Source organism: Pteronotus mesoamericanus, unplaced genomic scaffold (assembly GCF_021234165.1).
Source record: "Pteronotus mesoamericanus isolate MK-2021 breed Mesoamerican mustached bat unplaced genomic scaffold, CSHL_Meso_final contig_221, whole genome shotgun sequence".
Taxonomy (NCBI): domain Eukaryota; kingdom Metazoa; phylum Chordata; class Mammalia; order Chiroptera; family Mormoopidae; genus Pteronotus; species Pteronotus mesoamericanus.
In genome coordinates, this window is record NW_026555092.1 from 6,311,086 (window position 1) to 6,338,680 (window position 27,595).

Sequence of the window (27,595 nt, forward strand, 5' to 3'; positions counted from 1 at the left end):
GCAGCCCGCAACCTGCCGCCGCCGCTACCGCCGCCGCCGCCTCTGCCAGGTTGTGCTTCAGACTGTCAGATAAAGCGGCGGGCTGAGCCCGCAGGGCGGCGAGCACGGCCTGGGCCGGACATGGCGGCGCTCTACGCCTGCACCAAGTGCCACCAGCGCTTCCCCTTCGAGGCGCTGTCTCAGGGGCAGCAGCTGTGCAAGGTGCGCGGGCTGGGGCGGCGGCCGGGAACTGGGACGCTGGAGGCGCGGCCCGGAGCCCCGTGTTCACTGCGTGGACGCCCGGCGGGGTGCCCTGGACAGGGCGTGGCCGGCCCGCCTAGCTGAGGAGCTGCACCCGCCCTGCTGGGGGCTGGCTGGGCAAGTGGGGGAGTCCCGGACCCGGTCCAGGCCCCCGGGGCCGGCGTGTCCGGCTGCTTAGCAACCGCGAGAGATTGTCCTCGGACCCTTTGAAGTCGGGGGAGGAGACAGGGGGTCCTCAGCTTGGTTCCAACCAACCGCGCTGGAGACTCTTTTTCTTGGGCTAGCTGGCTTCCCCGCCGCCTGGGTATGCCTGGTTGAGACGGAGGCACCCCCTGCCCCGCCTGGGACTGAACTCCAGAGTTGGGTGCTGCCTGAGAGGAGCGTCTCGAACTCGGGCACCTCACTGACACTTTTTGGCCAGTCTCAGAGTCGGAGGTGGCGAGGCTTTTTAGAAAAGGCGCACAGTCAAGCGCACGAAGCAAAAGGATCATTTTTCAACATCCAGTTTGTGACCTTCTGTCCCCATCCTAACCAGCGGTCAGCTTTTACCCCTGAAGATCCACGTTCTCTTTTTTGTTTAAATTGCTTTATCCTGCTTTGTCTATGTAAGTGAATAGAAGAGCTGTGTGAGTCGACAGTTAAAAGTCACCAAGTCGGCCTTAAAAATTAAATTTCAGTACATATGTGTATAAATAGTTAAAGGAAGTTTTATATATGTAAGCACTAATAATTTTAATCCAGCACGTTTATTTCACAAGTGAACCTGCTCAAAAATCACGCAGCGGCAGAGGCAGAACTGGATTAGAATCCAGGACTTGGACTCCCAGTCTAAAGCCTGTTCATACATACCTTTGTTTTACAATTTATGGCTACAGAATAGTTCCATATAAATTCTGATTTCTCTCCTACATGAATGCAGGGCAGTGATGCCAATATTATAGAGGAAAAAAATGAGGTCCAAAAAGTTTAAAGTGACTCAAGCTGGGAATAGACCCAGGTCTATTGAGTACTGAAGGCTGTTTCCATTTCTGACTGCCTTTTAAAATTATATCCCCATTTCATTTCAGGAATGCCGGATTGCACACCCTGTTGTGAAGTGCACCTACTGTAGGACTGAGTACCAGCAGGAGAGGTACAGTTTTTGTCAGCCATGAAAAATGTTAATAGGCTTTTTCCTCTTAAAAATCTGTAATCAGTGGCATTCCAATGTCCAGATCTGTAATCAGTCGCATTTTATACAGATTCTGCAGTTTTTTATTTTAACACATCAATGGGTGTAAAATACATGTTTCCTAGTTATGCATTATTGGCTTTAATTTTTTAAGTTAACTTTTCTTCAGATCCTTGATCATTTTATATTGTGATTATGATCTACATGACACTCAGAAACAAGAATAGAATAAAACTTGAGCCTCATGTTTCACCATGTTTATACACAGAGTGAGAAGAGTTTATAAACCAAAAGAAGATACTTTTGGAAACGGGACAATCCTGATTAATAGTTTGTTAGCCTTAGTCGTATTTGAAACTCAGTTGCCTTTACAGTTGCTATGTGTGAATCTCATTTTGAAATGTGAGAAAAACACTTAGGTGTGAGTGAACACACATCTTTGGGGGAGGGGCAGCTTTTGATCTAGTAAGTGGTTTATTGATATGGTAAGTTCAACTTTTGTGGAATTGCACCTGTAAGTGATAGTGCCTTAAGCATGATGGGGTCCATTTGGTAGCTTACACATGGAAACATACAGAATATACCCTAGAAGTTATATTTTTTAGCTCTTATTTGTACATTTAGGATTCATCTTTAATTTTTGTCTGTGGGGTGAGATATGAAGTTTTATGCGTAATTCACATCATATGTAAAAATTAAATTCAAGATGGATCATGGAACCAGTTTTACTATCCATATTTTTTAAGCTGTCAGAAGCATTTGTATGTATTGATATATATCTCACCCCTTCAATAATCTTAAGTATACGCCAGAATGTTCAGTATCACAGAATCACTGATGCGAATCCTCTTTCTAGAGGTCTCTCAATGTACTGCACTTCTTGTACTGCCTTTTTTAAATGGCAGAAAGTTACCCTGGAAAACGTTTTGTTTGAGTATCCCATTTTAATTTAAATGTTTCCTTTTTTAAAGTCTTTTTTAATAATTAAAAAAAGATTTTATTTATTTTTAGACAAAGGGGAAGGGAGTAGAAAGGGAAACATCAATGTGCGGGTGCTTCTTGTGTGCCCCCTACTGGGAACCTGGCCTGCAACCCAGGCATGTGCCCCGAGTGGGAAATGAACCAGTGACCCTTTGGTTCGCAGGCTGGCACTCAATCCACTGAGCCACACCAGCCAGGGCTAAATGTTTTCTACTTTAATGTTTTTCTTTTGTCTAATTTTATGTTCACTTTAATAGGAATTGTATGGCAAAATAATCATAACATAGTGAATAGGCTGTATTTTTTTGTATGATTTCATTTTTATCTCCAGAATATTGCTTAAGCTATTCTTGCACATCAAGCACTCATTTGTACCTCCCTTTGTGAAGGGTTAGACTTTAGTTGAAGGTGATTTTCTTCTCCACGGCTGTTTATCAGTTCAGGCATTTAGGTAATATTATGACCTCTGGTAAAAGACATTTTTATTTCTGTCACTCCATGACTCTTAGAGAAACTGGAAACATAGACAAAATATTTGGTCATAACATCTATATCCCCCCATCTGGGATTTTTATATCCTTTTACTTATAGAGGTGAGCATAAATGGAGAAAGGTCAACATGGATACAATCTCTGAGTTCATATTCCAAACACACATGCTTAATCTTACTCTCGGATTCTCAGCTATTCATCTGAACTGAGGAGAATTCATTTCTTTCCTGCTAGTTTAGTTCAGTGTAACATAATATTCTTCTGAGCGTATTCTTCATATTTGATAATTTTAGTGATACTTGGAGGTGTCATAATCAGAAATAACTCACTATTTTTAAAAATTTATTTAAGAGTTTATATTTTTAAAGATTTTATTTATTTATTTTTAAAGAGAGGAAGAAAGGGAGAGGAACATCAGTGTGAGAGAGAAACATGAGTTGGTTGCCTCTCAAACACACCCTGACCAGGGACCAATCCCACAACCGAGGCATGTGCCCTGACCAGAAATCAAACCGGTGACCTTTTGTTTTGCTGGATGATGCCCAACCGAGCTACACTGTTTAGGGAAGAAATAGCTCACTATTTTAAACCAAAGCCTCATTTTATCTTAGCTAATAAAATTAATAACTACAAAATAATTAAGAGAGCTATTGGCCAGATAGTCAACCTTCAGTTAACCAAGTGTCCAGACTGTATTTTGCCTTGGCACTAAGCAATGAGCAAATTCCTTGGGCTTAAGGAGGAATCAGTGTTAAGATGTTCTAAGTAAAACAACTTTTTTCTTATAGACACCTTGTGTCTCTTTCTTCTGTTACAGTAAAACCAGTACAATATGCAAGAAGTGTGCTCAGAATGTGCAGTTGTATGGAACAGTAAGTAGTTTTCTCTGTAACAGTGAGTGCTCAGGTTTCTTGGAACCTTACATTCTGTGGACTAGTAATGTAATGACCATATTTTTATTAGAATAACTAGTTATGTGTACTTTATCGTAACATTTTATCTAGTGTTTTGAGTTTTCAAACTCAGCTAATACTCAGCATTGAGGAATTCCGTGTTTATAGTCACTATGTCAGGATTGTGATTATAATTTGCCTGAGAGGCTTCAGTAACTAGTATGGAAAGGGGAGGGAAAAGATGGATCCTGTGACTTGACCTCTTTGTTTGGTAGTAGTTGACTGTTCATTTTGGTGAATGATTTCTTTTTCTCAGTGTTAGGGTTCAGGATAGTATGTCCTTATAGGCATTTCTCCCAACATGTTTCTCTAATGATAATGGCAAAGAAGCCTTTTCCAGAAATTTCATGCACTTCCTGATTTTTCCAAAGAGCTAGTTTTGTTGAATTTCTCATAGAAGTCACAGCATATACACTAATGGGTTGTTGTTATTTGTTCATTTATTTATTTTAAAATCAATAGTTCTCTGCATAAAAACACTTTACGTAGTGTTAGGAATTGGGCTTCACTTGATCAATCAATGTAAAAGGAAATTTATAAAGTTGGGAATACATTTTTACTGTGATTAATGGACTATGAAACAGGAATCATGGCTTTAAAAAAGGCATTGGTGTTTTATAATATACTTACTTGACCCTTTTTTTCTCTTTAAGCCCAAACCTTGTCAGTATTGCAATATAATTGCGGCATTTATTGGCAACAAATGCCAGCGCTGCACAAATTCAGAGAAGAAGTATGGACCACCATATTCTTGTGAACAGTGCAAGCAGCAGTGTGCATTTGACAGAAAAGATGACAGAAAGAAGGTAAATCTCTGTGTTTTTCTTGATTTTTTTTCTTCCAGAGAAATTAAGGTGGGTCGATTGTATTAAAAAGACATATAATACCCTGGGTGGGTGGCTCTGTTGGTTGGAGCAGTGTCCTGATGCACCAAGATTTCAGGTTTGATCCCTGGTCAGGGCACATGCAGGAAGCAACCAAAGAATGCATTGATAAGTGGAATAACAAATTGAACTCTCTCTCTTTCTCTCTCTCTCTCTCTCAAATCAGTAAATTTTTTAAAAAAGGACATTACAGAGAGAATGTGTAATTGTACACCTGAAACCTATATAATTTTATTAACCAATGTCATCCCAATAAATTCAATAAAAAAGACATATAACAAAGACAGTTTTCTCACTTCTTCTATTTCTTTTATTGACCTTGAAGAAGATATTCAGCCTTTGTTTTCTTCATTATCAAATGCGGACGCTTACGTCTAACATCTCATGAGTTAGTATTTCATTAGAATCTGAATTATAGTGATCAATAGCCCACATAAGTGAAGTGGTGATTGGCAGAACTCTATAGAACTCTGTAAAGGAGAGATTGTGACTCAAGCAGGAGAGTCATACTACCTGCCAGTTTTATTGTCTGGCCCTTTAAATGTTTCTATCTATTGAAGTTAAAGATTGCAAGAAAAGGCAACATGAAGGGAAGCTGTGTGTGAAATGATGGTACCTTGGTGGAATCAAAATGTTTTATATTTTTTTCTGTTTAAAGCCACCCAGTTAGTTCCAGTTGTGCTTAGAGTAAAACTCAAACTCCTTTCATGGCCTGTAAGGCCCTACCTGACTCAGTCTCATCTGCCATCATACTCTTCAACTCTTGTTCCAGGCACACTGGCCATCTGTCAGTCTTTCAGACGTGCAAATCTCATTTCCACCCTGGCACTGGCTGTCATTTTGCCCAATACATGCTTCTTGAGAGTTTCTTTACTGGTTTTTCCTGTCATTTCTCAGTTCAGATACCACCTTCTTACAAAGACCTTTTACTAACTCCCTCAGTCTTTATCATATTGTCCTGCTTTATTATCTTCATAGCATATAACATTATGAGTTATTATCTTTTTTTAAAAGATTTTACTTACTTATGTTTAGAGAGAGGGGAAGGGAGGGAGAAAGAGAGGGAAAGAAACATCAATGTGAGAAACATCAATTGGTTGCCTCTTGCATGCACCCCAACTGGAGACTGAGCCCGCAGCCTAGGCATGTGCCCTGACTAGGAATCAAATGAGTGACCTTTTACTTTGTGAGACGATGCCCAACCGAGCCACACCATTCAGGACAAGAAATTATCTTATTTGCTTACATGTTTGTCCGCATCCACTAGAATGTGAGGTCTTTGTCCATCTTGGTCTCTGCTATATTTCTGTCAGTCTGACACATAGTACATGCACACTCTTTCTATAGATAGCTAGCTAGCCAGAAGGTAGAGATATGTATATATCTACCTAGATATAGATAGATGCATTATGTATGTATGTATGTATGTATGTATGTATTTTTTTTAGCCTGAGAACACTTTCTCATTGGTATTAGAGAGTCAGGAAGGAGGAAAGAGAGAGACAGAGAGAGGCAGAGACAGACAGACAAATATCGATGTGAACATTGATCGATTGCCTCCTGTATGCACCCTGACCAGGAAGTGAACTTGCAACCTGGGTATGTGCCCTGACTGGGAATCGAACCTGCAGTCCTTAAGTCTGTGGGATGATGCTTCAATCAACTGACCCACACCGGACAGGGCAGATAGATGGAGTTTAGATTGATGAGGGTCATACTTTATTGAAAACTATCTCCTTTCCCTTTTAGTTGTCTTATCTGACATGGCCAAAATATTAGTCTGAAATATATCTTCTGGCTTACTGTTATTTATTGAAAAAAAAAGATGGTTCTCATTTTCTATTTCTTTCTTTTAAAGATTTTATTCTCTTTATTTTTTTTTAAGGTTTATTTATTTTTAGAGAGAGGGAAAGGAAGGGAGAAAGAGAGGGAGAGAAACATCAATGTGTGGCTGCCTCTCACGCACCCCCCACTAGGGACTTGGCCAGCAACCCAAGCACGTGCCCTGACTGGGAATGGAACTGGCGACCTTTCGGTTCATAAGCCAGCACTCAATCCACTGAGCCACACTAGCCAGAGCTCATTTTCTATTTCTTAAAAAGTGACTAAACTGATTGTTTAATTTTTTATTTTTTAATTGAGGTTTAATTGACGTACAACATTATATTAGTTTCAGGTATATAATATAAACTTTGAAATGTGTATGTATTGCAAAATAATCACAAAAACTCTAGTTAACGTTCATTACCATACATAGTTAGAGAATTTTTTTTCTTGGTATGAGAACATTTAAGATCTATTTTTTTAAGCAACTTTCAAATGTACAATACAATGTTATTAACTATAGTCCCCATGCTGTACATTTCACCCCAGGACTTATTTATTTTATAACGGAAAGTTTGTACCTTTTGACTACCCATTTCACCTACCGCCCACCCCTACCTCTCGCAACCACCAATCTGTTTTCTTCAATAAATACTTTTTTCATGAAAAAATTCAATACAGAATCTCTTTTTCAGTATCCATAGGTGCTTTTTAGAGGTGCTTAGGCTCTCAAGAGCTGACTCTTGCTAACCAAATTCATTAATTTTCAATGGGAGGATATAACTTTCCAGGGACTGGAATACTCCTGCCTGCCAACCACAGCACCTCTTTCTTGAATCAAGATACTGGAGAGGACTTCCCTCCCCCTCTTTTTTCCCCCTCCCTGGCCTTCACCCAGGTGTGTTACCTTTACCTCTCTCTCCTGAGGTCCAAGGGACCCTTCTTTTGCCTCTATAACTTTTCCTGAGCCCATTTCTTCTACAGCCCACTTCTTCTACCTTTGTGACTTTCTAAATACACTTTCTCTTATGAAAAAAAGATACTGTAATAGTCAGGAAGTAACATGAAATAATGGTTGGAGCACAAGCTTTGCAATTCCTCAGGCCTGCGGTAGCTGAATGACCTGGGGAAGTTACTCTTGTTATGTAGCAATTTAATCATTTTTCCAATGGGAATGACAGTAGCTAGTTCACAAGGACATAGGGAGACTTAATTGAAGTAGATATATAAAACACTTAATTTTGAGCCTAAAACCCAGTTAATGGTATTGACATTGTTATTGTTATTTGGCTTATACTAGAAATCATTAAGTTTGTGCTTTCTTAGTTACAATCCTACCTTAAGAATATTGATATTTTTAGGCATCCTCAATCACATGTTCATAAATTTAAGGAGAACTAAGCTTAGAGATTGAACGTGGGTGATCTGGGTTCAGAATACCTGGGTTGAAATCTTGGTTCTGTCACTTACTTGCTGTGTAATTTTGGGCAAGTTAATCAGTCATTGCCCCAGTTTCCGCATCTGTAAATTAGGCTGATCAGGCCTGATCATTGTTATGAAGGTTGAGTTGTTATGTGTAAAGCCCTTGGAAAGGAATCTGGTACATGATAAGTACTCAATAGGTGTTATCTATGATGATTTCTTTTTTTAAAAAAAAGATTTTTTAAATTTATTTTTAGGGAGAGGGGAAGGGAGGGAGAAAGAGAGGGAGAGAAACAGCAATGTGTGTTGCCTCACGCACACCCCCTACTGGGGACCTGGCCTACAGCCCAGGCATGTGCCCTGACTGGGAATTGAACCAGTGAACCTTTGGTTCTCAGGCTGGCACTCAATCCACTGAGCCACACCAGCCAGGGCTAATTTTATATTTTTTAAGTTTATTTTTAAAGGAGAGATGTGAAATAAAGTGCCCTGTGGTTTGGTGTGCTATTTTTGTTTTCAATGCTGGCTCTCTTTCATGGAGTTACCTTGTTTTCAAACCCGTCTGTGGTGAAAGCTATTTACTAAGCAAGGTCTTCGGTCTTCTAGAGTGTTTTGGAATCAGGCCTTCTGGCCATATCCCATAACATGAAATGAACCAGATTGAAGTTTGGTTTCAAAATTCATTTATATGCTCATTAACAAATAATTAAATGATTATCATGTATCAGACACTGTTCTAGGTATTAGAAATACATTAATGAACTAAACGGAAAACACCTTAGTCTCATAGAGCTTATATTTGCATCTATGAGAGAGAGATGGGTGAGAACAAACAAGGGAAAAACTTAACAAATTTTAGATGTAAGCGCTATAAGGAAACAGAGTATATGGTAGAGAATGACTGGGGAGGCCACTTTAGATTGGGCAATCAGGAAGACCTCCAAGGAGATAATGGTTGGAGCTGAAACTGGAATGATGAGAACAGAGCCATGGCGTTTCTGGAAGGCAGAGATTCTAGGAAAGGGGATCATATATGAAGAGTCTTTAAGGCAAATGCGAGCTTGGCATATGGGAAGAACAGAAGGTAGAATGAACTAGGGAAAGAGACAGGGAATGAGATTATAGGGACAGGTAAGGGCTACATTTAAGTCATCATAGGCTATGGTAAAAAGTTTGGGTTTTATATTAGATATGATGAGAAACATTGGATTAATGAGAGGAGAGATGTAATCAGATTTACATTTAAGCCTCCCTTTTTTTTTTGAACATATCCTCAAGATTTTATTGTCACATAATAAAACAAAAAATGAAGCTTAGAACTGGATCACTTGGCCCTTTCTCTTCTTATCTCCTCCCAGTTCAAAATGCTTGCATCTCTTAATAGCCAACATTCTCTTAGATCTGCAGTTGGGCTCAACACATTCAAGCCTCAGCACAATCTTCTTTGTAGTTTTAGCCTTTTTTCGGGAAATTGGCTTAGTCTGCCCACCATAACCATTCTGCTTCCTGTCATAATGCCGCTTTCCCTGTGCATACAGAGAATCTTTGCCCTTCTTGTACTGTGTTACTTTGTGGGGTTGATGCTTGACGCACTTCTTACATAAAGTCCGGCGGGTTTTAGGAACGTTCACCATGCTTGCAAGAGCTCTAATGGCACAGAAAGCTAAGCCCTTTTTATCAGCTAGGTGAAAATGGTTTATAAGAGCCTAAGAGTGGAATTAGGGAGCCCATTTGCGTGACTCCTGCAGTTGTGAGAGAGAAGAGTGGCTTTACTTGGGTAGAAGCAATGGAGTGGGATAGATTCAGACTGATGGACTTGGTAGTGGATTGGAGGGTGGGATGCAAACCGGATTTTGTTCACAAGATTAAAATACTTAAGATAAATGATGGCATGGCCTACCCATGTTCAAGATGGTGTACAAGATCTAATTTCAGGAACAAGACATGAAAATTAAAACACCATAAAATATCATCGCACCCCCTTTCTCACTCTGCCTTTCCAACCAGCTCTGTTGCCCTGCCCCCTGGACCAGGCTGCTGCACAAACAGTTTTGCAGTCAGTGCTGCACGGAGGAACCCCAGCTTCAAAGAGTTTGGAAGCGCCATTCTGCTTTCCTAGCCCTGTGTCCTGCTCCCTGGTGCAGATCTGCTTCTGCCCAAAGGAACTAACTTTTTCTAATTCAGAGAGTCATGGTAGGCTCCCACCAGGGACCAGGCCCTGGAAACTACTCGCTCATCGGTCTTTTTCTGGGGACATTCTATCTGAGAAAAGATGTCCAGCATACCATTTTGTGAACCATTTATAAGGTGTTAAAACTGAAGTATAAATTTTATATTCCATTAAAAAATTTTTTATTATTGATTTTTAGAGAGGAAGGGAAGGAGAGGAACATCAATTTGTTGTTTCACCCATCAGTGCACCCATTGGTTGATTCCTGTATATGCCCTGACTGGGTGTTGAACCCACAACTGTGGTGCATCAAATATTTCATCTTCTGTCTTCTCTTCTTTCTGCTGAATTTTCCTTAAAAAGCACCATAGAGATATTTGTGTCTGTTGAAATTCTTGTGGAAACTTTGCTCTGCTCTGTTTGTTAAGTTGAGGAAAAACCAAACAAAAAGATACGTAAAATTAGAAACTCATATTTATTAAACAAGATTTATGTGCCTGATACCATGCTTTACCTACATTATATCACTAAATTCAGCAGCCCTCTGAAGTAGGTACTATTATCCCGTTTTACAGATAAGAAATTGAACCCAAGAGAGCTCAAGTGACTTGCCTAAGTTCACACAGCTCATAAGTGGCAGAGCTGGGACTTAGTCCAGAGGTTCTAGCTTCCTGTACTCATGTTTTGTAGTATCCATGTACTTTGTTCTGTCTTCTTTATCTTTGTCTCTGTGTCTTTCAGGTAGATGGGAAGTTGCTCTGCTGGCTGTGCACCCTTTCATACAAGCGGGTCCTTCAGAAGACCAAAGAGCAGAGGAAGCATCTGAGCAGCTCTTCCCGTGCCAGCCACCAGGAGAAGGAGCAGTACAGTCGACTGAGTAGTGGTAGCCATTATAACAGGTAACCCTCAGGTGCATAAAGTAGGACTAGAGGTGCTGGTAGGACAACTGTAATGCTCACACAATTAGCCATGGAAGATGCCATTTTATATAAATTTTTCTATTTTTTTCCTCTACTTACTAACCTATAAGAGGAATCTCCTTTGTCATGTTTTACAATTCATGTATTTTCCAAGAGCCATAGACACTTCCATAAGTGACTTTGTTTGTATCATGTCTGAAAAGTTTGTAGTACTTATTCCGCTTTCTTATGTAGTGTTCTCTTCACCCTTAGAATGGGTTATCTCCCTAAAAGATTGGACATTTCACTTTCTAAGAGATGTAGCTTTTTTAAGTGTATTTGGCCAGGAGGTCGATAGATGTTCTAGGTTTTTCCTGGCAGTGTTGTTAAGAGTTCTGGCTCTGGATTGAATCCTGGCTTTTCCAGGTTCTCTGCATGAAATCTTGGGCAAGTTTTTTCCTCTGTAAAATGAGAGAAATAATAGTACTACCTCATGGATTGTTGTGAAGATAAATTATACAGTTCATGCATAGTGGTTAGTTTTATAACTGGCATATAGGAATATATTTAGTTACTCTTGGTTATTGTTACTATTATGATTTTGTTTATTCATATAGCAAACATTAAGTACTCTCATGGGCCAGGGACTCTGCTAGGAATACAGAGATGAATAAAAGAATCATGCTGCTCACTAAGAGTATGCAGTCTGGTAGGGAAGACAGACACAAAATCAAATCATTGCAGTATAATTCTGTGGAAGCATGGAAACAAATTCCACAGTGGAAACATCAAGATACAGGCATGAGAGGCAGTCGTAATTAACTACCTTAGGAAGGTGGACAAGGAAGGCTTACAGAAGAGCTGGCCTTGGAGCTGTATCTTAGGCTGAGTCAGAATCATCAGGTGAGGTATGGGTAGAGGCAAACTAGGGTGAGGGAATAGCATTTGCAAAGACAAGGAGGACGTGAGACCACATGGAACACTGCAGAATTACAATCCTCTTATGTCACTGGAGCTTACGGTTGGGAGCTGGGAAATGGGAGAAAAAGGGACTCTGTAGATCTGGTAAGGATCATGGGGTCAAAAAAAAAAAAATTAACCCTGATTATTGTGGAGAATACATTGGAGGAAAAGAGCCTGGGAGTTAGATAAGAAGCTTTTTTTTTTTTTTTTTTTTTTAAGATTTTATTTATTTATTTTTGGCAAGAGGGAGAGAAACATCAGTGTGTGGTTGCATTTTGCACGCGTCCTGCTGGGGACCTGGCCTGCAACCCAGGCATGTGCCCTACACTGGGAATCAAACCTACAACCTTTTGGTTTGCAAGCCAGCCCTCAATCCACTGAGCCACACCAGCCAGGGCAAGAAGCTTTTTTTGTGAAGTCCAGGTAAGAGATGTTAATATAAGAACTTCAGTGAGGCAGTGGCACTGAAGATAAACGAGACAGATTCAAGAAGATACTTTAGAGGGAGAATGAACGGAAAGATGGACAGGAGCTGGGTGAGTAAAAGGATAAATCTCAGGTTTCTTATTTGGATGTAGTCAGACCCTTAACTTACAGAGAATATAGGAAGGGGAGAAGAGAAGTTCAGTTTTGAAAAAGAGTTTGAAGCATTAAAAAGAATTATTTAGTGGGAGCTAAGCCTAGAACTCAGGAAAGAGCTTCAGGTACCGGCCATTGTTTACACTTTAGTGGGAATAGAGATTATTTAATAATGCAGATGCCTGAAGCCCCCCCTCAGAGTTTAATTTAGTAGGATCTAGGATAGAGTCCAGGAATCTGTATTGTTTTATAAATATCTCAGATGATTCTGATGTAGGTGATCTGAGGAATCCTATTTCCAACCCCTATGATTGGTTGTTGATGTAACTCAAGTTGAAGGCTGAACACAGAACTCTAGAAGCATTCAGGAAGGATGGAATGAAGGTTTGCAAACCATATATCTGATAAGGAGTTAATATCCAAAATATATAAAGAACTCATATAATTCAATAGTAAAAAAACAAACAAACCCCAAAAACCAGTAAAAAGAAAATGGTTAAAGGACCCAAATAGACACTTTTCCAAAGAAGACATACAAATGGCCAGTAGATACTTGAAAAGGTGCTGAATATCACTAATTTGTCAGGGAAGTACAAATCAAAACCGCAATGAGATATCACCTCATACCTGTTAGGATGGTTAGTATCAAAAATACAAGAGATAGCAAATGTTGGCCTGGTTGTAGAAAAAAGGGAACTCATAACACTGTTAGTGGGAATGTAAATTGGTACAGCCATTGTGAAAAAATGTATGGTGGTTCCTCAAAAAATTAAAAATAGAACTACCATATGATTCCACCAAGCACTTCTGGATATGTATCCAAAGGAAATAAAATCAGTGTATCAGAAATATTTGCACTTCCACATTCATTGCAGCATTATACACAATAGCCAAGACATGCAAACAACTTAAATGTTCTTCAACAGATGAATTGATAAAGAAAATGTGGTATATATACAGTATGGAATATTACTCATCCATTAAAAGGAAGGAAATCCTGTCATTTGTGACAGCATGGATGAACCTGGAGGGCATCATGCTAAGGGAAAAAAGAGAAAGACAAGTATTGTGTGGTATCACTTTTATGTGGAATTAAAAGAAAACCCACCAATGTCATTGAAATAAGAGAATGATGTTTGCTAGGGCCTGGAGCAGGTCAAAGGGTAGAAACTTTCAATTGTAAGAAGAGTTAAGTTCTGAGGACCTAATGTACAGAAGAGTGACTATAATTAATATGGTATTATATACTTGAAAGTTGCATTTTCTCCATAAAAAAATAAAAGTTAATTATGTGAGGTTATGGATGTGTTAATTATCTCGATTCTGGTAATCATTCCATAATGTGTATGTATATCAAAATATCATATTGTATACTTTACATATATACAATTATATTTGTCAATTATTCCTCAATAAAGTTTTAAGAAAAGTTGGGGGATAAAAGGATGTCATGGTCAGTGGTATCAAATATTAAAAACACATCAAGTAAGAAGAGGTCTAAAGCATCCTTTGAGTTTAGCAATTGGACATCCATTAAAGCAAAAGGGTTGCAGACCAGTTTTAGAGGATGAACTTATTAGGGCTAAAACTGATTTTTAGCATTGTTGTGGAACTCAGACACCAGTAGATTCACAGAGACATAGTGAAGGAAAACTGGACAAGGAGTTCACATATGTCAACCTGGTGTCTAGTCCTAGCTTTACTATTAACTAGCTGTATATCCTTGGGTAGGTAGGTTAACATTAATGAGCCTCAGTTTCTGCAAAGTAGAAATAATATCTTGTATATACTTACAGGTTTATAAGATGCATGTGAAACATTGAATGTAAAAGTACTTTTTAAACTGTAAGATATATTATACTTATTGAAATTTCATTAACTGTTTTCATAGTTGTTAATTGGTCAGGTGCAGTATTTAATGAAGGCTGAGAATTTTGGGGACCTATGGAAATGAGCCACCCATGCATCTAGGACCTACGAAATCAACACCTTGGTGGATTTTAATAATCAAGAATAAATAGCTCTTGCATAGAAGAGCTATGATATTTCATTGGTCCTATTTGGCACTTTTATTGTGATGTTTTGGTAATCTTTGATTTCTAATGTGTGTCTCTCTATTTTTGCCATTAAAAGCCAGAAAACACTTTCTACATCTTCAATTCAAAATGAAATCCCAAAGAAAAAATCCAAGTTTGAATCAATCACAACCAATGGAGACAGGTGAGCCAATTGGAGCGTGCGTGTATGCTTCTGTTTGAAATGCATACACAGTTCCTGAAACAGGAGTACATTTTAGGGTGTGCCTTAGAGCTAGTGTTCGGTTGTCAGTCTTATGGTCACTATGCTAGCCACTTGATATCTTATAAACAGACAGTACTAATATTTGTTTATAAGTCTAATCTCATCATTAAAAGACAGGAACATATAACTGTATTTAATAGAAATCAAATTCTGCAATCCACAAATAACTCTACCAAACTAATTCTAAGAAGTCAATGGCAAGATGATTTTCATTATGATCTGTGCCTGTAGCCTCCTCCAGGCAGGGCAGAAGTCAGTCTCGAGAGGCAGAGCAGAGACAAGTTGGAGTTAAGGCAGTGTGTCTAAGGGATGATCTGTGCTTCCTTGGCCAGCAGAAAGATAGCCCAATGCAGATGCTAGATCAGGACAGAATGAGATGCATTTAAATTTTTTTGTTTCATTTTAAGCCTACCTAAATGCATATATTTTTAAAATATTTTATTTATTTTTAGAGAGAGGGGAAGGGAAGAAGATAGGGAGAGAAACATCAGTGTGTGGTTGCGCCTCTCAGGCCCTCTACTGGGGACCTGGCCTGCAACCCAGGCATGTTCCTTGACTGGGAATCTAACTGGTGACCCTTTGGTTCGCAGGCCAGCACGCAATCCACTGAGCCACACCAGCCAGGGAAAAATGTATATTTTTATTCTTTTCATCTCTCTTCAGCGATGCTTCCTCTTGCAAGCTACATTGTCTTAATACCCAAATTGCCCCATCGGTTTTGGTGCAGTGGATTGCTTCCTAGCGGAGTCTTGGGCCCAACCATTTTTTTGTTTCTCCAGGGCCCAGCATCCTGAAGTGAGACCATCTGACACACTCTTCTCTAAGATCCTTGGAATCATTTCCATTTGGAAGAGTCCCCCCATCTCAGTTCTCCCTTCCAGCCAGTGGTTGTTTTGGGAGCAGACCAGCATATAGGCTTAAATAAACAGCATGTAGACTTCTTTATTTAAGGGAGTATAAAGCGTCTGGGAAGTTTACTCTTATTACCTTCTTCATTAACTTAATTTCAGACTCTGCAAGTTGTCTTTTTAACAACTAGCATTATTGATTTTAAACTTTTTGAATTGAACTTTCTGAACTGCTTAACTTAGATATTTGGATTATATGGTAGAAGAAACCATAAAGTCCATCTTTCTGGTCAGCTTTACTGTTCTTTGAACAACTAATCTGGTCATTCTGAGGAAAGTAGATATGGCACAGATTGTCCCATCACCTCTGCCAGGTACATGACCCTGCAAAAACTACTTCAAAGAGTGAACCGTTCTGAACGCCGTGCTTTTTAAAGGCCTAAACCAAGACCCACAGCCTTTGGAGTCATCATTTCTGACTTGTGTTCACTTCTGACCCTGGCTGTGTTTGAAGGCCTGGAAAATGTTTATTCATATCCTTTAGTTTAACCAACCAGTTCTTAAAGTTTACCTTCTTTTAGCTTATTTTGTTCTTTTGATACCACCACTCAACTATTTTTGCTGTCCTTTGCTATGGATACACCAAATGAAAAAGTTAAGCTTTCTGTTCAAAGTGTTTTATTGTACCTGGTCACCAGCAGTGGTTGTTTTCCTCAAGTAGGATGCTGAGCCTTAAAATTTAGGTACACAGCCTTTCATAATGTCCTCTGGAAATGATCTTAAAACATCATTTTTTTCTTGAAATGGACATGCTAATTTTAAAAATTAATTTACCCTAATAACTTGAAAATTTGGAAAGAATTTCTACTGCCACAAAAATTATTTTCATAGACAAGTTCCATTTGAATGTCCTGTATTAGTAATCTTATCATTTTATTCCACTTGTTTGCACATCTTTCTTTTATAAGTTCATAACAAAAGGTAAATTACATTTTTCCTTTTCATTTTTTGTTCTTTACTTTTCCTTCACTTAAAAAAAAACGTTTTTATTGAATTTATTGAGGTGACATTGGTTAATAAAATTATATAGGTTTTGCCCTGACTGGTAGCTCAGTTGATTGGAGCATCAGCTGATACCTCAAGGTTGCAGCAGGTTCATTCCCCATCAGGGCACATAAAAGAATCAGCCAATGAATGAATCAGTAAGTGGAACAATAAATCGATGAGTCTCTCTCTCTCTCTCTCTCTCTCTCTAAAAATCAATAAATAAAAATTTTTAAAATTATGTAGGTTTCAGGTATACAATCCTACCATATATCATCTGTATACTGTATTGTGTGTTCACCACCTACTTTTTCTTTACTTTGAAAACATTCTGATCATTGTTTTTTGACAGTTCCTTTTTCTTTTTAAACAATGTACTTTATATAGTTTTTAAGATTTTATTTATTTATTTTTAGAGAGAGGGTAAGGGAAGGAGAAAGAGAAGGAGAGAAACATCAATGTGTGGTTGCCTTTCACATGCCCCCACCAGGAACCTGGCCTGCAACCCAGGCAAGTACCCTGGCTGGGAATCGAACTGGCAACCCTTTGGTTTGCAGGCTGGCACTTGATCCACTGAGCCACACTAGCCAGGGCAACAGTTCCTTTTTAATGTCATGGAAACCAAAACTTTTTTATTGACTTAAATTCAATTCTATAAAAAATGTTACCAGTCTTGCTCTGGCTGGTGGGGCTCAGTGGATTGAGTGCTGGCCAGCAAACCAAAAGGATCACCGGTTTGATTTCCAGTTAGGGGACATGCCTGGGTTGCGGGCCGGGTCCCTGGTTGGAGGCGTGTGAGAGGCAACTGACAGATATATCTCTCACATGTCAATGTTTCTCCCTCCCTTCTCCTTTCGCTAAAAATAAAGAAAATTTTTTAAAAAAATGTCACCAGTCCCATTTCTGAACTATTGGGTTGGCCAAAAAGTCTGTATTTTTTTTCCCCATAAAATAAGACACATTTTTCATTTTCACCAATAACTTTATTGATTTGGATATTTTGAGTATGTCAGCTATCTCCTGTGTGGTATAACGTTGATTGTTCTCAAGCAATGTCTTGATTTGATCGCTGTCAACTTCCAGCTGGTATACCCGAGCAGGGAGCATTGTCCACTGAGAAATCTCCAGCACAAAACTTCACAAATCACTTTTGACACGTTCGATCAGTCACAGCACCTTCTCCATACACTGCACAAATCTATTTTTGCATTTCAGTTGTGTTTTTACCTTTCTTGAAATAATAAAGCATAATACACCAAAAATGTTGCGTATTTTTATCCATCTTCAATATAAAAATGGCTACACAAAAATTCACCAGTTTTGATAAGTTTTTAAAAAAATGAAGGCTGATATGACAGCTGTCACAATACAGTCTAACAAAATTCTTTCTAATGAAGTTAAAGACAACTAAGCACTGCTAGAGCCATCTTTTGGAAAAAAATAAACTTTTTGGCCATCCCAATATTTATTCTTGTAGTTTTAATTACAAAACCTCCCAGTTTTTAATTAATCACAATTTATTTTCCTGGCCCCACTTAAAAAATATCCATATACTTAAAAAATTTCATTTATTGATTTTTAGAGAGAGCGAAACATAGGATTATTGTTCCACTTATTTATGTATTTCATGTGTTGCTTCCTGTATGTGCCCTGACCAGGGGATTGAACCCACAACCTTGACATATTAGGACAATGCTCTAACCAACTAAGCTACCCAGCCAGGGTAAAATTCTTGTATACTTTTAAGTTTATGTTCCAGTTCTTTCATTTTTATCCTTTTGTGTTGTCTGCAGGTTGCTCTCTAATAGTTTCCATTGACCTTTCTATAGTTTTCCGTTCTCCTCTCTTAATTATTGCTTAAATATTAGGCATATTTGATTATTTTTTCTTTTTTTTATTCATTAGTCTATATCATGCAGAGAAAATACATTACTTTGAGGTTTTTGTTAAAACCATTTCTGTTAGGATTTTATACTTATAAAATGTCTTTTCTTAGTATCCTGCAAATTTCACAGCCTCCCTATTATATTTTCTAGTCTTTTGAAATTGTAACAAAAACTTCTCAATTTGAGGAAAACCTGAGTTCACTTGTAGCTTTCCTTCCCTGAGAAAATGCACCCACTACATTTTACTCAAATTTGTTTATTGTTCTATTGGCAATTAAAAAGCACTCTCAACCATGGGTGATACCCAGGTATACCCTGAGGTTTGTTGTTGTTAAAGGACATTATTTTCCTTTCCTTGTACTGTATTTTATTTGAAATATTCCATTTGAAATATGCCTGAAAGGTTAGATATACTCTGTGTGGCCTTTGAGGACAGACACAGGACCAATGGATAGGAATGACTGGGAGGCAATTTTGGGCTCAACCCAAGGAAGATTGTTGTTCTATTTAACGCAACCTTTTGGAAAAGGCAAGAAGCTTTCTGGAGAAGTAGTGAGTTCCTTGTCATTGGAGCTCTTTGGAAAGAAACTGGATCTGATTTTCTGCCTTACTGACCTACTATGTTTTTTTCATTTTGATTCCTAGCAATGCTTATTAATCAGAAGTTAGAGAGTTAGGAAGGTCAGGTCCTAACATACAGGATAGACACGACTAGTTTGTCAACAATTTATAGAGAGAATCCTCTCTCAAGGAGATGAAGCAGAGCAATAGGAGCTTTTGGGATAACGAGAAATTGTTTATACTTACCCATTACTCCATTTCATTTGTTGCTCTAGTTATGGGTTTAAACAGGCTCTATTGGGGTAAGGGGAGACAGTTCCTTTGTGGGTGTTGAAACTAGTAGAACTGTGAATGGGGCCTTTCAATATTTTCTTCTGCATGCCTTGTTTTATTATTTTGCATTTAGTCTTTGTTACCTAGTAAGTTTGCATAGTCATCAATTATGAAAGTACTGATTGCATTCTTCTTCTGATATTCTTCTCATATGCTTCATGTAGACTGAGGGGGGACTATTCTTATCAATGGACTGTGTCTCCTCTTCTAGCCACAGAAATGTTTGACTTGGTAACTGTGAGGAAGTATGTCCAGTGGTCAGCTGCTGTTTGGAGCTTCTGCCTGTGTATAGAAATGCTGGTTGATGTGGTTTAAGATGTAGGAAAGAACCAACAGCAAAGGGAAACTAGAATTATTGCTATATTGATATAGGGAGTCAGGAATCAATATTTCAGTGCCTGCTTAGGTAAAATAGGTGTGTGTTTTACTTTAATGGTTGCCCTGGAAAAAACAAATAGCTTCCTTTGGGAAGTGTCTAGAGAAGGGCAGGATTTGACCCCCTTGGCAGTGATTCCTTAACTTGTTTTGGGTCTAAGACACCTCTGACCAACTGATAAAAGCTATGGATCCTTGCCCTAGAAACCTTCTATTATATGTATACAGAAAGCTACAGATTCCCTGAAACTTGTCCTGGTTAGGAGACTACTAAAAGGACAGAGTTCACCTTGCACTTCGACAAAACGCAGTGCCAAGATACTGTTACTGGGAGGAATTTGTTGAAAACCTAGGTTATCATTGACTTGGGAGTTTACCATCTCTTTGTTCCTTTCCTAACTAAATGTCACAGCATTCCTGATGTTGGAAGTGGCAGTCAACAGGCCAATTGTTGTGTAGAAGCTGGTTTTCTTCCTATTAATTTCAACTTCTTTTTATCATTTTTAAAAAGGACTGGCTGTTCCTGGGATAAAATGCAGCAGCTTCTCAGCAGCTGCACCACATCACAATGCTTTGGGGCAGAAAACTGGGAATTAAAAAAGGAGCTTTACGGGAAGTGTTAAAAAATGCTTGTGCTTACACTTGATCATTGGTCCAGATTCTAGGGAAATTATCTGATCACAAAAAAAATTAAGACTGTTTTTACTCATAAATAATTAGGGATCTTTAATGAACATGAAACGGAATATCCTTGGCTCTTGTGAAATGGCATTTATTGTAGTCTTGAATGTGAGAGGAGATGCTGTAAGAATGTTGCAGGTTGTGGCTTTGGTTGGTATATTTATCTGATGACCACCTTGCCTGTGCAATTTAGCAAATGCTGTTGGGCCTTACATGTGTGGAGCATTGCTCTTCATGGTGGGAATTCAAATAGTTGCTCCTGCCCTTGAGCTTGCAGTCAAATGGCCTAGAGTGTGTCCTCAGGCAGAATAAAAGTTTGTCGATCATTTATCTCAGTCTCTTGGGATCTTGCTTTCAGGTGTATCCTCAGTTTGGCTCAAAATAAACTTTTTTTTATTAAAAAATTTTATTTTTGTTTTTATTTTCAGAGAGAGAAGAAGGGAGGGAGAAAGAGAGGAAGAGAAACATTGATGTGTGGTTGCCTTTCACACACCCCCAGCTGGGGACCTGGCTTGTTACCCAGGCGTGTGCCCTGATTGGAAATCGATCCAGTGACCCTTTGGTTCACCGGACAGCACTCAGTCCACTAAGCCACACCAGCCAGGGCTCAAATAAACTTTTTTTTTTTAAAGATTTTTATTTATTTATTTTTAGAAATAGAAGAAGTGAGGGAGAAGGAGAGGGCGCGAAACATTGATTGCACACACCTAACTGGGACGTGGTCTGCAGTCCAGGCATGTGCCCTTGCTGGGAACTGAACCAGTGACCTTTTGGTTCACAGGCCAGTGCTCAATCCATTGAGCTACAACAACCAGGGTTCAAATAAACTCTTACAAAAATTCAGGGAAAAAAAGTTTATTCATCCAAGTTACGACTTTTTTTCCTCTCCATTTTTTCACTCAGCTTTTCCCCAGACCTGGCTCTGGATTCACCAGGCACTGACCACTTCGTCATCATTGCCCAACTGAAGGAAGAAGTGGCCACTCTGAAGAAGATGCTGCATCAAAAGGATCAAATGATTTTAGAGAAAGAGAAGAAGGTATGGCTTAGTTAATGACTCTCAGGTCAGAATGATATGAGGGTAAGCTGTGTGGAATAGGGCATGATGCTAACCCTTTTTACCTGATATTTGTTGGGTACTTCCCACTGATGCTTGAGAGAGATCCAATGGCAAGGTTGGGATATCCTGGGGAGAGGCTTGCTGTCTGCTAAGAGGACTTGTGGCACTGTAATGGATCCACCTCAGCCCAGTGGGTTTAGCAAGTTGATTTTCTCAGCATTTGGAGGGAGCCTCAACTTCTCAGGGAGAACTCTTGTTAACCAAGCTTACAGAGATGATGTGTAAAATTACAGTGTTCCCTCTTAATTCACAGTGGGGCACATAACTTAGCACTGTTTTTCTCAGCATAAGTTTCCTTTGAAGGTTGTAATCAGAAAGTGCTGAATGAGCGTGGTGTTAGGATAGAAGGAGGTAGTTATGTATTTGGAATTTTTAATGCTCTCAGGCTAAGAGAACCTGATGCCTCTATCTCTGTTACGGGATGGCATATCCATAGGACAGTAAAAGTCAGAATACGTGGGCCAGGGCTCCCTTCTCCCTGGACAGTATTCAGGTAGGCCTTCCTTTGTGACTTTTGTGTCACTTTGGTTCTGTTGCTGTCAGCTCCCCTCCTGAGTGACTCTCTTTAAACACGTTAATATCTTCAGTAAAATTTTACTCTGTTCTAAAGATGTTTACATCTTCCCTCTTTAAGGGGACTTTTTACATCCTCGTTCTGATTCATGTCAGGTATTTCTTTTTTTCTTTCTCTTTCTTTTTTTAAAAAAGATGTTATTTATTTATTTTTAGAGGGAGGGGAAGGGAGGAAGAGTAACATTGATGTGTGAGAGAAACAGCGATTGGTTGCCTCCCACACGCCCCCAACTGGGGACCTGGCCCACAACCCAGGCATCTGCCCTGACTGGGAATCAAACTGGCAAACTTTCAATTCGCAGGCTGGCTCTCAATCCACTGAGCCACACCAACCAGGGCTCATGTCTGGTATTTTTTATTTTCATATTCTTAAGAGAGTATCTCATTTTTGCCTTAATACAATATATTAATGATAATAGCTAATTCCTGATTGTGGCTTACTATGGGCCTGACTCAGTTCTGAGTGCTTTATATGTATTAACTCACCCTTATAACTCATCCTCATGATAAATTCCTTTAAGGTATGAATTATTATTATCATTATATTATAGATAAAGAGTGCTTCCAATATTTTTCCTCTTAGGGTTCCAATCCTTACAACTAGCTGTTTTTTTCTCTGAGCCTCTATGTTGCCTTGTGCCAAGTTTAGAATGCTGTTATTCATTCCAGTGGCTAACAGAGACATTTATAACATAAAAACCTTCAGCTGCAATCTTTCAATCTAATTTCCACCTCATTTTATAGGTAAGGAAATAGACCTAAAGAAAGTAAATGACGTGTCTAATTCACACAACTAGTAAATGGCAAAACAAAGGAATAAACTCAAATCTTTCCCACTGTACCATTCTTTCTACTGTGTCCTGCTTTCTTCTTCCAGTAAGGTGGAGATTCACGGAAAGAGACCATTGGACCATTAGACTCTGATGGAGTTGGGGGTGGGGCTGGGTGGAGGGAGGCAAAGGGGGAAAAATTGGGACAATTGTAATAGCATAAATAATAAAATGTAATTTAAATAAAGAGACCAATATTCTTTCCACTTTACTACATAACTATCAGATGAAAGTGGACTCAAGTATATTTCCTTCATGGATGAGATCAGAATGGCACATAAGAGGATTTTTGCAAAATAGAGACAAAACAACACTTGTTTCTACTGCTTTGCAAAGTTAGGGTTCTAAAAGGAGCAAAAACAAATAGTAGATTGTTCCCTAGAACTTTCAGGATCAAGGTCACATTTCTAGGCTCTTTCCTGTGCTGCCTGCCTATCTCTAGTGCCATCTCCTGCCATTCACCACGCTCATCGGTCATTAGAACCAGCTCTTGGTTATCTCACACTCTCTGCCTGTGCCTTTGCCGTTGCCTTTGCTTGGGTGTCCTTGTCCTTCCTTCATGTTTCAGTTGCTGCTTGTACCTCAAAACTCAGCTCACACATTTCTCAGATTTAACTATCTCTTCTTTTTCTCCTTTAGTAGCATAGTTAACAGAAGAAGGCCTGGGGTTTGAATTCTAGCTCTGCTGCCCGCTAACATGTATGACCTTGGCCACGTTACTTAACTCTTTCTAAGCCTTGGTTTTCCCAGCTATAAAATGGGAAGAATAATATTACCCCCCACAGGGTTATCATAATATTGAATGAAGTAGGTAATCAGTTTGCTTGGAACAGGGTAAAAATTCAGTAAATGGAAGCAGCTATTATTATTCTCATGGCTTCTCTCAAACCATCCAAGTGCATTATAATCACTGATTTATTTGGAGGTGGGTATTTAGAGGTACACATAAAATCTTTAAACCTGCTAGTGGTTATGTATCAGAAATACTACTTCAGGATTCTTTGTACTTTTCAGGAAACCTTTAGAAAAAATAGGATATGGAATTTCCTGGCTTTGATTTAGGTATGGCTCTTCGGGAAAGCTCAAGATTTCATTAATTTGGGGAACCACTTAGCTCTCTGGTACCAAAACATTTTTCATTGTATAGAAATTTCTTCAAGTTATTCCGCTTTTTTACCCTCAGATCACAGAATTGAAGGCTGATTTTCAATACCAAGAATCTCAGATGAGAGCCAAAATGAACCAAATGGAGAAAACCCACAAAGAAGTCACAGAACAATTGCAGGTGATGGCTGCTTATTTTATGTGGTAACTTGTGTATTTAGCTGATTGTATTTTAAGTGGTTATCTCTTTGAATTTCTTTTTTCTCCAAGTATTGACAGATCGCTTTAATCCACCTTTTACATGTCTTCTATTATTTCACTCCTAGATGTGTTCTGATCTTTTCCCCTCAAAAGCAATGGAATTAATAAATGGGTTCTTTGATTTTGGGGTAAACCAGATGTGATTCCAGGTGTCTGAATCATAACTTCTGTTTATCCAGCACATTAGGGCACTCCATGGTTTGTGATGGATAAAGCATCCTTTTGTAGCAGTGGATCCCAGGAAATTGAAGTATACTGATTAACCTCCAGCAAATACTACCTTCTTTCCCCTGAACCTAGAGAGCTTTCTGTTGTTTTCCCTAAAATTTGCTCATCTCTACCCTGGCTAGACAGCTCAGTTTGTTAGAGCACCATCCCAATATGCCAAGGTGTGGGTTCAGTCTTTGGTCAGAGCACATACAAGAATCAACCAATGAATATATAAATAAGTGGAACAACATATCAGTGTCTGTCTGTCTGTCTGTCTGTCTGTCTCTCTCTCCCCCCCCTCCTTCCCCTTCCTCTCCCCCCTCTTTTCTCTCTCTCCCCCCTCTCTTTCCCCATTCCTCTCTCTTTCTCAAAAAAATCAAGTAGAACTTTAAAAATTTAAAAAAAAATTTTGTTCATCTCTTCCTTATCTTCCACATCTGCCCCAGCATCTGCATAAAAAACATATCCTATCCTGTTAAAACATCCTTTCACTGATTTTTTTTTAAAGGCCAAAAACAGAGAGCTCCTGAAGCAAGCAGCTGCCTTGTCCAAGAGCAAGAAGTCAGAGAAGTCAGGAGCTATAACCTCTCCATGAGAGCCCACAAGGAGCAGTAACAGCAAGTGGATTCCTGGGTTAGGGTTGGTGACTTGGGAACTGCAAGCTTTCTTAAGAAATCTCTATTTTATTACTGTTGTCCTTCGTGTGATTGCAGTGGGTTGGATGGAAACACCTGGTTTGTGCCGTGTTACGACTGCATGCTTGGATGTTTGGCATTTCCAAGTCTTTTTCTCTCACTCTCTCACACTCCCAATCCTCTCTCTCTTCTCCCCTTTCCCCCACCTTCTCTCAGTACTACTAGCTCTCAGTCTCTCTCTTGGTACTTCTCTTTCCTTTTTCTTCCTCCTCATTTTGTGGTGGTTACTGCTCAGTGTTATGTGCAGAATGATTTTTGTCCATCGTTGCATCCTGCCACACCCATGAGCAAATCATTTGGCATTAATTTCATATCACTGCCACCTCTGAACTTTGAAAACTGCCACCTTAAGACTTGGTACAATGGACGAGGCTTTCTCTCTCCAATAAACCTTTTGCTTCAGGGTATATTCTTGGGTTTTTTTCCAGGTATATTATGTATGAACTTTGTACTATGTATAGCCAGAGTTTTATTTATTTTTTAAAAAAGAAACTTTCTTGATAAAGGAATAATGGTAGTCTAGCTTGTTCTTCTTGTAAAAGTGATGCCTCTTAAAAAAAAGTCCTACTCTAGCTTTTAGTAAAGAATCGAATCTTTTCTTTCTTGTTACCTTGGAGTCTTAAAAACTGATTATTAAGGTGAAATAATTCAATGCTTAAGTATGGAGTTAAGTGCCTTTTGGAGAGTTTCTTGGAAGAGCATTTAAGAAGATACTTAGGGAGGTAGCAGAGATTTGAATGGTCTGTCTTTATAAGTAAAGGCAGGAAGAAAGGTTGTCCAGGTTGTACTGGACACTTCCCTCCTCCACCCCTTTCCTGGTTGTTTCATGTGACTGCTTTTAAGTTCTCACACTGCCACTTCTTTTTTAAAAAAAAAAACAACCCTTACTTATATCAGTTGTCATACTTGGCCCTTGTGAGAGAACATTTTTTTTTTTTTACATGAGCAGATTCAAAATGGGATAATATTTGAACTACAGAGCATTTTCTGGGTCAGTACAAGCTGCTCAAGTATGGACTCTGAGTCTGACTGAAAGAAATGATATCACTGTACCTTCTCCCCACTCCTCCTCATCTACCCCCACCTGTACACTCCCTGCTTTTAACAGAAATGTATTGAAAATAGGTGCTTCTCAGAAGTAGTTTGGCTCTATCCATAATTGTTTATGTCCCATTTTCCCTTCTTGACCCAATAAGCAGGCACATGGATTTACTTTCCTAGGAGAAGGGATAAGTTTGCATTTCTAGTCATGCTCTCAGGTCCTCTATGTGACGTTTGTGAAAGAAATTAGAGATGTGTAGTGTGCCATGAAACAGTAAAAGCAACTACCGTGGAATCATTAATGCAGTGGGGTGCTTGAGTTAGAGGTAATCATAAGAGCAGATGACCTTTGTACCTCATCTCCCAAAATTGTAGCTGTAAGTTTAACTTGCTAGGCATTTCCTAGAAGCAAACACTTAAAAGTTGAGATAGCATTCTCACAAGTGGAACCGTGCACCTGATGGGACAGAGATGTGGAAGTGGGTGGCTTCTTTCTGATAAAAGAAACAATGGACTGTGTTGTTTCTATATCTCTCTAGTAGGGGATGTAATTTTTTTCTTTCAGGCAAGGGAGAAGGCAGTGCTAAATAGTTTTATAACTTTTTGAATGAGAAACTTTTAGGTAAAGACAAACTGTCAGATAATATTTTTCAGATGCATATACATTGACTCTGGGGAAAAGATTGTGAAAAAAGTCATCTTTTTTGTTTTTTTAAAGACTTGAGAAATTCTGTTACATGAAGTGACAATATAAAAACATACTTAGTTTTATACTAAATCTTTTTTTAAGGTTTTGGCACTTAATATAAAGCAAATTCACGCATTTTCTAACTTTCCACACGTTCTAAAAAGGGAAAGAAGAAACCTCAGTCTTGCAATTTTGGTTTTTAAAAATCATGACAACGTTTTACCATGAAATTGAGTAGCTAACTTTTGGTAACACCTTTTGTTTATTTGTATGTTTGTAATAACAGACATTTTAAAACATAGGAATGTTTTGGTTTGTACAGACTTTGACAAATGTGTGTTAATAAAACTTCATATTGACTCAAGTACAATTTTAGGTGTTTTTTTCCCATTTATTTCTTGTTGGTTCACCAATAAATCCTATTATCCCCTTCAGCTTAGAAAACAGTCAGTTTGTCTTGCTTGAGG

The 27,595-nt window shown here is 38.9% G+C and overlaps 2 protein-coding genes across 3 annotated transcripts; one reads left to right on the top strand and one right to left on the bottom strand.

Annotated features, from left to right (window-relative positions):
• FAM76A (family with sequence similarity 76 member A) lies at positions 1-27,470 on the top strand. 2 transcript variants are annotated; one of them, XM_054571828.1, is made up of 9 exons: positions 1-201; positions 1,308-1,372; positions 3,701-3,755; positions 4,490-4,642; positions 10,878-11,035; positions 14,711-14,797; positions 21,510-21,645; positions 24,313-24,414; positions 25,213-27,470. In XM_054571828.1, the coding sequence occupies exons 1-9, from the start codon at positions 121-123 to the stop codon at positions 25,297-25,299; spliced, it is 924 nt and encodes a 307-aa protein (XP_054427803.1). In that variant the 5' UTR covers positions 1-120; the 3' UTR covers positions 25,300-27,470. The 2 variants fall into 2 exon arrangements, with proteins under 2 accessions (XP_054427803.1, XP_054427804.1); XM_054571829.1 differs by lacking the exon at positions 14,711-14,797.
• Positions 9,220-9,669, bottom strand: LOC129069225 (60S ribosomal protein L36a-like). Its single transcript, XM_054571830.1, has one exon. It carries the CDS (start codon positions 9,598-9,600, stop codon positions 9,280-9,282), a length of 321 nt encoding a protein of 106 aa, XP_054427805.1. The 5' UTR covers positions 9,601-9,669; the 3' UTR covers positions 9,220-9,279.
• Positions 27,471-27,595: the final 125 nt, after the last annotated feature.

Bases quoted from the DNA above. Each gene is read 5' to 3' on its own strand.
- FAM76A (XM_054571828.1), top strand. From the start codon at position 121: ATGGCGGCGCTCTACGCCTGCACCAAGTGCCACCAGCGCTTCCCCTTC. The intron at 3,756-4,489 runs GTAAGTAGTTTT...TTTCTCTTTAAG, and splicing joins ATGTGCAGTTGTATGGAACA to CCCAAACCTTGTCAGTATTG. The intron at 21,646-24,312 runs GTATGGCTTAGT...TTTTACCCTCAG, and splicing joins TTTTAGAGAAAGAGAAGAAG to ATCACAGAATTGAAGGCTGA.
- LOC129069225 (XM_054571830.1), bottom strand. From the start codon at position 9,600: ATGGTGAACGTTCCTAAAACCCGCCGGACTTTATGTAAGAAGTGCGTC.